The sequence below is a fragment of the Diadema antillarum genome, unplaced genomic scaffold (genome assembly GCF_040938485.1).
Source record: "Diadema antillarum isolate AM-2024a unplaced genomic scaffold, OU_Dant_1.0 seq00001496_RagTag, whole genome shotgun sequence".
Classification (NCBI taxonomy): Eukaryota; Metazoa; Echinodermata; class Echinoidea; order Diadematoida; family Diadematidae; genus Diadema; species Diadema antillarum.
In genome coordinates this window covers 93,757-104,815 of record NW_027272233.1, presented here as the reverse complement: position 1 = coordinate 104,815, position 11,059 = coordinate 93,757, and the positions used below count along the sequence as shown (strand labels likewise).

The 11,059-nt window shown below is 39.2% G+C and overlaps 1 protein-coding gene across 1 annotated transcript in view; it reads left to right on the top strand.

Moving 5' to 3' along the window:
* Positions 1-738: 738 nt before the first annotated feature.
* Positions 739-11,059, top strand: part of LOC139710066 (uncharacterized) — a gene marked incomplete at its 5' end in the record, with an annotated part of 29,772 nt that continues 19,451 nt past the window's right edge. Inside the window, 8 exons of the mRNA XM_071622011.1 lie at positions 739-898; positions 1,566-1,736; positions 2,321-2,412; positions 4,646-4,874; positions 6,055-6,300; positions 6,931-7,153; positions 8,225-8,314; positions 9,213-9,421. Of these exons, the coding sequence (XP_071478112.1) occupies positions 739-898; positions 1,566-1,736; positions 2,321-2,412; positions 4,646-4,874; positions 6,055-6,300; positions 6,931-7,153; positions 8,225-8,314; positions 9,213-9,421 (1,420 nt within the window). The remainder of the gene's footprint in view (positions 899-1,565; positions 1,737-2,320; positions 2,413-4,645; positions 4,875-6,054; positions 6,301-6,930; positions 7,154-8,224; positions 8,315-9,212; positions 9,422-11,059) is intronic.

Here is an 11,059-nt window from a genome sequence, read left to right as displayed (position 1 = left end):
AATGGGCAGAACCTCTACATTCTGAAACCGTGCGCCCCAAGTTTGTGCGATCTTCCGTTCTCAAGATATCCCATCTGGAAGAATGGCAAGACGGCAAAATATGCTCAAATTCGTCAAATTTGGACTGTTCGCCATAGACAATTCTACGCATAAGGTACTTTTCTGATCTAATTTGCGTCACTGCTACAAATGTTAAAATAAAGATATATACACATAAATAATCCCTAAAGTGTCCACTTTTAGAATCCGGGCGCCCCAAGTTTGCTTCTTAAACAGTTGAAAAGTTATGGCAGATTTTGTGGAAAATGCGTCGATTTTTGACCCGTTTTACGTGTTGTAGCGTTCGCGCGGAAGCGCGGCTTCGCAGATGACCGAAAGTTTTCAATATGTAATAGCTCGCACAAATTGATACATAACATTTGTGTTTGTGTAGATGGGGACGATCCGATGGTTCATACAACAAAAGGGTTTCGTACAATTATTTTTAACATTGTTAAACGTACTCTTCCACATTTACGTAGCATATAATGTGTCTTTATATTTATTTGGATTGTTATCTTGAGAATTGCTAAAAACCGTTATTATGAAAAAGTGGACCTTTCAGAATTTTGGGGGGTGCGTACGCACCCGACGCACCCCCCCCCCCCCCCCCCCCCCCTGGCTACGGGCCTGAAAACAATACTAATTGCACTATGAGTGACCCCTGGATTTTTGTTAATACTTAATTTTGCATTACAGCCAGGAGCTTGTGCACGAGGTTGCAAATGCAACAGGCTATGAAGTGAGAGCAAAGAATAACTACTACATGGAGCATGCAGAGTTTTCTGACCATCAAGGCCTAAGCTGCTTCAGTCCCGTCATCAACATTATGAGGCACCCCTACTGGGGAAGAAATCAGGTTAGTTATCCCTTGTCATTCAGGGCATGCACAGTGGGGGAAAAAGTTCACTTTTCAATCACAGTATTATGATGTAAAAACTAAATATCTTATGATGTTGAGATTTCCCAAGACTCCTGGAGAAGGCATAGGATGCCGGATAGTTTTAGTCGAATAAACTCGGGCTTTATTGGCCAAAAATGCATAAATGCTTTTTGATGAATTTTGTGGTCTCGTATGTAAATCATTCTAACAGAAGAACAAAAAATAAGTCGAGACTTTGAAGGATTCTTTATTCAGATTCTATGTTTTGGACTAAGAAATTATGACTCATCATGGCATGTTATGAAGATGACTTATATCTGTTTATTTGTTGTTGCTATTTTCAGTCGGTATTTGGTATCAAGAAAAATCAAAGTGCACAACTGAAAGAGGATCCTGAGATATCTTCTTACAAATTACCTGGCATTTCCAGTCTATTGTCTTGAGTAGTCAACATTTGATTTAAAATGTTTAACCTTGCGGAATGTACGTCAAGATAACTAGAAGATAATTAATTCTTGTTACATGCAGAGGCTTCCCCAAAAATTATGATTAGTCTGTAAAAAAACAAAAACAAAATGTAATCTGACTATCATAACTTGTTTGTTAAATTTTTGTTGATATATTCATGTTGACTATGTTACAGGAAACATATGGAGAGGATCCGTATCTCACAGGGGAACTGGTCAAAAATTTTGTCTGGGGTCTACAGGGAAGCCACCCTCGATACATCCTAGCCAATGCAGGATGCAAGCACTTCGCCGCTTACTCGGGACCAGAAAACATCCCTTCCTCCAGATTTGCCTTTGATGCAAAGGTATAATTTCCCTAAAACATCTGGTGCCGGAATATGAATACGCAGAAAGTTTGCATATGGCATAGTATTTGGCCAAACCATCTTAAGTTTGCTCTTAAAGCCATACTTGAAGAATAGCACTCAGTTCTTTTTTTCTTTTCTTTTCTTTTCTTTCTTTCTTTCTTTCTTTCTTTCTTTCTTTCTTTATTTCTTTCTTTCTTTTTTTTCTGGGGGGGGTAGGGGATGGAGAGGGTGATATATTTGTTGATGGTGGTGATGATATTGCTAATATGAGTAATAATTACATAGATGTTAACAATGATGATAATAATGATAATGATTATAGTATGATGATAATGGAAATAATAGTCAAAGTAATTGTACTACTACCATTACTACTACTAATGATAATGATAATATGAATAGAAACAAGTGTAATGATAATGCAGCATAGCTAATGATGATAAACATTGTGATCATAACCTTTACATTTATAAAGCACTTATAATGTATACAAATGTAATGTCCCAAGTTACCAGGCAGTGCAGGTGTTCAGTTTGTTTGCCTATGAAAAATGCATGTACACCCATTCTATATCTCTACAGGTTAGTGAAAGAGATCTGCAGGCAACATACATAGCAGCATTCAAAGAATGTGTCAAAGCAGGAACCTACAGCATCATGTGCAGCTATAATAGGTATGAGCAAATAGAGGCAAACATTTGACAAACTAGAGAAGCACTCTGAGAGCACAGACCTCCGCCAAGCATGTAGCTCATTTCCACCACTGATCTTGTTCTTCCATTGAGATCAGTGATTTCCACTCATATGTATGCGTGCTGAAAGTCGCCTGATTTCCCAAGATAGAAGCCTAGGGTTACGTTATCAACTTCCAGCTGCGTGGTGCACCTTGCCTATTAAAGCAGAAACTAGAGAATCCTTCATAAAGTCCCTAAAAATTCACAGATCACTACCAAAATTTCATCATTGATCTGTTACTGGTGTCATTCTCAGCCTTTCTAGTAAGTTTATCCAAATCATTTACAACTTTTTGAGATATTTTGCACATGGACAAACAAACAAACAAACCAACAAACCAATGGTCCTAATGAAAACATAACCTCTTCCCTTGGGGGAGGTAATAAAAGGCATGGTCAGACTGGCTAAAGATGGAGAAGTTTAAGATCGCAATCTTTAAGATCTTGAAGTTTTGCCAGTGTGACGGCAAACTTCCCACGAAACTTCTCACAAAACTTCTTGCGAAACTTCCCACTCCAACTAGGGATATTTCACTCATCCCCACCAAACTTGTCGATCTGTTTGCGGGCGATGTCTCCGAAGCGCGAGGCCATTGTCATGTACAGATGTGCATTGTTATATCACAATCACTAGCCATCGGATGGGGCGCTCTTTCTTCTTCCTTACGCGCACGTACCAATGACCCAAACTTCTTGATCCAAGTTTGGCTGCCAGTGTGACCGCACGACAAAAGATCGCAAAAACTTTGCTATCTTAAACTTCTCGATCTTTTGCCAGTCTGACCGTGCCTATTGATACTTTTTTTTTTTTGTAAAAGCTGAAGAGGTCTCAGTGAATTTCCATGGTGTGCAGGATGCACTTGGTGTGAGAAAGATCATTATGGTTATGCAGAATGGTCTGCCTTGATTGATTTACAGTACCTTCTTCTATCTGTCATACATAGGTTTAATTCTCATCAGGATAGGGATGCCATTTTATGAGTTCTGCTTGCACTTTCAAGAGACCTTGAAATGGTACATCCTCCTATTTTGAAGAATACTTTCTTAAACCCTTACTTTCATAGCTTTTTTCCTTTCATTTAGCAAAATCTTTAGATAACTTTTTCACATTCTGTGCCTCTGTACACCATTTTTGTTTTGCATAACAAACAATGGCACAAATTTCAAATGTTTAACTTCTTCTTGAAAACACAATATTGCTAGGATGATATGATGTATATTTGTACAAAGGGCACCAAGTACCCCATACCACAAAGGGACCCGAGAGCCCTTCAATCATAGAGAATCTCAATAAAAGTCTGCATTAAGACCAGAAATGCTTCACCTTTATGCGTTAATAAGTATCCTTTCTAGTTTTCTATGGCACATTCAGGGATGGCCCCTATTGGCGCAGGGACCAAGTTGGGGGCCAGTTTTTATATTGTTATTTTGTTCCTCTATTTGAATCTTCTACATTGTATGACCTTTATTGGTTATTGATATTATTGTCTGTGTGATAAATTGTAACGAAAATGGACAAAATGTCCCACTGGAGACCCCAAAGACCGCCAAAGTTTGCTAAGTTCTTTAAAAAGCTTTAATAGCACAAGAATGCTTGGAATGTGAATTTGTGTAACCATACTCGCTAAGTGCTAGACCAACAGGGTCTTTTGTTCTCTTTGTCTTCTCATGAGTCATCTGTTTTCATGGACTGTGTATTGACCGATTCGGGTTCGTTGAGGGCAGCAGACATTTCATGGCACTGGGCGCAGCCATAGTGGGTGTCTCAGCCGACCCCCCCTGTTCTCCCCCACCCCGGGCAACATGTTTATCACGCACTTGTAACAAAGGTTCGCGCACTAAGCAAGCATTCGCGCACTCAGTACGAGACGCCCATTGGCTAAAGCAGTTTTTCATTCTGCGCGCGTGCTAATGTAGGGAGAGGGGTGGGGAGTGGGAAGGGGGGGGGGGGGTCGGCTGAGACACCCACTATGGCTGCGCCCAGTGCCAAAAATACACATAGCGCGTCACAGAATCGGTCAATTGAAGCAAACTCTAGTCAGTATATACGAAAGAAAGAATGAATTAGTGAATGAAGGATGAGATATACATACCGCGGTATGTCAAATATTTGCCAACCTTGTGGTGACACATTTACAAGTGATTATAATGTTTACATTAACAAACTGTACAGTGTGAATGGTATTCCAGCCTGTGCCAACACACACCTCCTTACCAACATCCTACGCAAGGAGTGGGGCTTCAAGGGATACATCGTCAGTGATGAGCAAGCTCTCGAACGAGTCCAGATATCTCATAACTACACCTCATCACCCCTGGAGACAGCTGTGACGAGTCTGAAGGCAGGATGTAACCTGGAGCTTACCTCCTTACCTCCAGTGTATGCGCACCTCACGGAAGCTGTAAGCAACAAATTTTGTTTCTCCCAGATTGTTTTGTACAGCCATAAACTCATCAAGTCCTTGGGCAAAATATATGCACAAAATCAGAGGGAAATTAAAAGAAAAAGCAGATACTAGTATACAAATAGTGAATGGTCACGAGTGCAGTGGTACAAGATTTCGCACAAGGTGAAAGATAGAGGCGCTCTATTCAACGAGGGGAAGCCGAGTTGAATAGTGCGCCTCATCTTTCACCAAGTGCGAAATCTGGTTCCATTGCACGAGTAAAGACCATAAACTATTTGTTTTATACAACACCTCAAATGTCAACAGATTTGGTACTCACAGATTCTTGAATTTAGCACAGAAATAGCAACCATTTTCTGTGAAAGACGAATGAGTAGCCTCACAGTCGCAGTCACCATGTACGTACGTATGCAAAACGAAGTTGTTTACAAAAATGAATGAGCGCTTGTAAGCGCTCTTGTAATTGTTGAGTGTGCGCGGCATATGTTTGTTTATTGTGACATCAGAGCCGTGCAATGCAACATTTTGCTCAAACAAAATTGCACGGCTGACAACCAGAGCATGCAATGGAACTTTTCACTAAATGTCACGTGATGGGCAATCGACCAAGCGGATAGCTACATTCTAAATAGGTGCTGTATAAACAGAAATAAGAACTGTTATCATTGAACTTGTATTGCTTATTTAAATGTCAGTTTTGAATTCTGCACTTTAGAGGTTTTGAAACATTTGGTAACTGATTCAAACAATATTTGAATAACAAAGGACTGAAATGAAAGAGAATTTCGACAAATACAGATTGTAACAAAAAGGTACAGCATCACTCTCTATCAACTTGCAATACTACATATACCATACCACCAAGGAATTGTGTGAACTTTACGGGTATTCATTTTTGCATATAGGATGTTTCGATCTCTCTCTTTTCCTCTCTCCCTCCCTCTCTCTCTCTCTCTCTCTCTCTCTCTCTCTTATGATTATAATATTGTAGACGGAATTTTGTACTGCATTATTCGATCTTTTCATAGTGAATAGAAATGAGAATGTTTTACACATGCAGAGTAAATGTAGCGAATAAAACCATTCCTCTATCTGAGAACAGACTATGAAATTTATGAAGAGAAAATGTGTCATAGTTAACATCATCTTTTGGTTCTCTCTGATATGTTTATAGGTTCAACTGGGAATGCTGACACCTCAAGATCTACAGGAGAGTTTGCGTCCCTTGTTCTATACTCGTCTACGTCTAGGGGAGTTTGACCCAGACCACCGAAATCCTTACAAGGCACTGACAGTGGAGGAAGTGGTTGAGTCTCCCTACCACCAGGATCTAGCGGTGAAGGCTGCCCTCAAGAGTTTTGTGCTGCTCAAGAATGAGAAAGACACCTTGCCAGTAGGGGGCAGTGTTAAGACTCTTGCGGTGAGATCTCATTTCCAGTGTGGAATTTCAAAGCATCCTGAGACCTGTTAAAGACATTAGGCTCCAGACATTAGCCTCTAATGAACTGCTTGTGTAACATAGCCAGTCCTTAAAACATGTAAGCATTGCATATTGTATTTGGTTTGTTTTCATCAAGATACTAAACACAACATTATGAAACCAACAAATTAGGAGCTACAACATTTTACACTTTGGATTTGTGGTAGAAAAATCTTGTGATAAAAGGTACATCCAGTGGTACATGCAAGCTCTTTGATACATTTTTCTGTTATGTTCCAAACTGCTTTTTGCTGACACATTTCTAGTGCTTGTATACATTTAATGTCATGCATTCCTCATCGAGGACAATGTCATTCCTTTTTACTCCATATACAGACAAAAAAAGACAACCATGAATAGAAAAATCTTCAATAATAGCTTTGCCAAGCAGTGCGGTATGTCATACATTGCTTTTTTTTTTTTGAAGTTTTAATGGAGAATAATATGAGAGAAAAACTCTCTCATGAATCTGCAGATACAGTATAAGAGACATTTATACCTCAAGATAGAAAGATGGTTATTCATTTCATTCCTACTTAAATTGGAACATGATATTTTTTGTCATCATAGGTTGTCGGCCCATTTGCAAATGCCACTGACCTACTGTTTGGAAATTTCCATGCCTACACTGACCACACCTACATCACCAATGTTCTGAGTGGACTGTCGCCCTTAGCAACTGAGACCAGATTTGCCGCTGGATGCGAGTATCCGAAGTGTCCGTCCTACAATCAGACGTCCATCTCAGCTGCTGTTGATGGGGCAGATTTGGTGGTGGTATGCTTGGGAACAGGTGAGAATGAACAAACACTGTATTATCTACCATGACATATTCATATTTCCTGGTGGTTATGCAAATACATTTCCTTTTTGAAACCTAAGATACCAAAGTACAAGTTGTACTAATAAAGACACATGAAAATTTGAAACAAATTTATTCCGGCAATGAAATATTATTGTTTTCCTCATTTATTGCAATACACATTGAGGTTTGATTCTTTATTTTATTTCAATTTTTTTTTTTGAGAGAGAGCTGATGTCAACACTATATTGCTACATGTCTATTACTGTTCTTATGTCAGGGTTATACCCTGATGTATGTATTTAATTTTCTAACTTTGTATTGGACATACATTGAAATACATGACCATGATATGAAGCATGTCACTGTTACATAAGCTGACCTCCAGCATTTGGAACTATCCCGAGTAAACAGTGGGCATACCTGTAATAATGTAAAAATTATTATGAAGGGGGGGGGGGGTTCAAGTTCAAGTTCAAGTTCAAGTTTATTTGTTTTTCCACAATATATAAACATTAATCTCACTTTCTCAAAGTGACAGAAACAATGCTTGCAAATTTGTGCAGAGAAAACAACAATAATAGAAAAAAACTAACAGTAGTGATACATTGCAATAGTTGCTGAGGTAACGAATGTGGAATAATTGTCAATAGCAATATATGCACTGTGTGAAAAAAAAAATGGGAGGGACCCACTAAAAAGACAATGCTTGTAGAGTGTGGGCCCCTCTTGTATTAAAAGCTTGATGCAAAAAATGAATTGAAAACAGCAACGAAGCAGCACAAAAAGTTTGGCACAAAAAGTTTGGCAGCCCACCAAGAGACAGACGGACAAACAGTTACACACAAGTCAACAACAAACAAAGTAATGAGCATGAGACAAGACTGGGACAGCAACAGGAGATGTGCATGTCTTTAAGTAAAGTCACAAGAAAAAGAAAGGGACAGGAGCAGATGCATTCATCAAGAGAGTTTTTTAATGGAAACAAAGAGAGTCTAAATATTTATCGGTCAACTGAGAAGGCATGATTCACAAAGTGTGAGTGTACATTCTTCTTGACAGGTATTGGGATTGAAGCCGAGTCAAACGACAGGAAAGACATGCTGCTACCTGGCAAACAACTGCAGCTACTTCAAGAAGCTGTCAAAACTGGTAAAATGTGGTTTTTGTGTTTTCTTTGCTTCTCCTAGACACTGCATGCCTAACAGATTGATCATGAAGTGTTTGATGCGCATGGGTTCCATGACACTTACTCCTGCGACAATTGCTTTCATGAAATATTTGCACGCTAAGTCAAACATAAATTCCTCCCCCACACACAACTCTAACCCAAATCCTAATCCTCACATCAATCTAAACCTAAAACCCCGTTGCAACCCTAACCCTAAGTCCTTGGAGAAAATAAGACTGAAGCAATTGTCACAGGGGCGAATGTTGTGTCACCGACGTGATGACCTCAATCCTAGACATAACTTGCATGCACCTGTCATTCAACCTTATCCCAAGATTCCATGATTTTGCTTTTGTTTTTGTGCAAGCTATGCAATATAGATGCTGTAAAATTGTACATTTGCATGTGAGTATTTTTTGTGCTCAGCTAGGTAAGATGAATTATGTATTTTTAATTCAGGGGAATCAAAGTATGAGATAGTATTACATATCATAATTACAAGCAAAATGTTCAGATGTTTAATCTTCATGCGAGTTTCGTGTTGCGCAAAAAGTGCAAAAATTCCCGCATTGCAAAATTTTCCTGCTCTTACAGTATACCGCATTTCTCTGAAAGTGTTAGAATGTGTAATAGAGAATTGAAATGGAGAAGAAAAAATGAGCTGTGTATTTAATGGATTCAAAGTTTTAATGCTGTTTCTCTTTTCTTTCTTTGGACTGAAGTTTTATCTGTTTATTATGAAGTCAATTTGAATATTATGGTAACCAAATTCTGCATGTAGAGTGGAAGACCTACGTTATATATGTGAAATCATTGATATCGTTTAAGTATCATTGAGCCTTTCTGTATCTGTGATATCTGTGTCGTACATGTATGTAGCTGCTGGCAAGCCGGTTGTTCTACTTCTCTTCAATGCTGGTCCCGTCAATATTACCTGGGCTCTCGCCAGTCCTTCTGTACACGCAATAGTGGAGTGCTTCTTTCCTGCCCAGGCCACTGGGGTCGCTCTCCGACAAATGTTCCAAAACTCTCCGGGAGCCAACCCTGGGGGCAGGCTTCCCTATACATGGCCTGCCACTGAAGAACAGGTGAACTCATCTATTCCACGTTTTCATGATGGACTGGTTGAACAGTAGAACTCTGCTGTATTCATTGATTGGTTTCATTGAGAGGCAGTATTGAATTAAGTATTGTAAATGTCAATATTTTGTGTTTATGGTAAATGAGCTTAATAAGGTTTTATATGTGAATTTGATATCTATGTGTGAAATGAAATATATGAAACAATGAAATACTGATAGAAACAACCTAATGAGTGTTTATAGATATTCATTGCAGTCAGTGGCGTATCTAGGGGGGGGGGGGGGGGGCAAGGGGGGCACGTGCCCCGGGCGCCACTCCTTGGGGGCGCAAAAAAAAAGAAACGAAGAAGAAGAAAAAAAAGAAAAAACGAAGAAAAAAAGAAAAAGAAAAGAAAAGAAGAAGAAGAAGACGAAACTCACCGGAAGGGGTGGGGGGGGGGGGGGAAGAAAACGAAATGAAAAAAAAATAAAAACAAAACATAATGATGACTCGGACGAAATGACAGTGTTTATTGTGTTCACACAAGAATTCCATGTTATGTAAGCTGAAATACAACAATTTTCGGCTCGCTCGCTGCACTCGCTCTCTAAATTTTATATAGAGAAAGAAGGTAAGAACAAAATGTGATGATGACGCGGACAAAATGACAATGTATATTGTGTTCACACATGTCATTTTATATTTAGCAGGCAAAATGTTTCACGGAGCAGTGGCTGCAATTTCTTTCGTTCCGAAGCGATCGCCAATTGGATCAAATTAAAGAAGGCGCCAACGGTTTCGAACATGGGGGGGGGGGGGGGGGCGCCAAAAAAATCGAACAAGATAAGAACAAAACGTACTGATGACGTGTAAATATACAAATTTCGGCTCACTCGCTCGTACTAATTTAGAGTATTTCTTCAAGTCCTCAGTTTGTTGGTAAAAATCGTTATCTATAAGGCCGTCACTATATCTTGATTACAGTTGTAAGATTTGATAAGCAAAAAATGACAAGAGTTCCATGTTTTGTAAGCTGAAATACAACAGTTTTCGGCTCGCTCGCTGCGCTCGCTCGCCAAAATTTATCAAAACAAAAAGGAGATAAGAACAAAACGTAGTGATGACGCGGAAATATACAAATTTCGGCTCACTGGCACGTCCATGGGGGTATTTCATGAAGCAATTTGTGAGATATTTTGTCTGACAAACTGTTAAAAGCTACTGAAATCCTTGCTTCTGATTGGCTGAAAGCAAATTTTGTCCAACAAGTTGTCGCACAAAATGCTTCATGAAATGCCTTCCTGATTTAGAATATTTTTTAAAGTACTCAGTTTGTTAGTATGATAAATCGTTATCTATAAGGCCGTCACTATCTTGATTAGAATTGTAAGATTTGATAAGCAAAAAATTACAAGAATTCTATGTTTTGTCAGCTGAAATACAAAAGTTTTTGGCTCGCTCGCTACGCTCGCTTGCCAAAATTTATCGAAATTCATTACATTTAAATCACCCTCAAAAGACCCCTTTTAAGGGCTTGAAAAGCATATCATGTAGACTTTGCTTAAAGTCTCTATAACCAGGATGGGGTTGGGGTTGAACACTGGTCTTTGTCAGAAATTAGGGGCACAATTTTCTTGCCCCGGGCGCCGTTTTCCCTAGATACG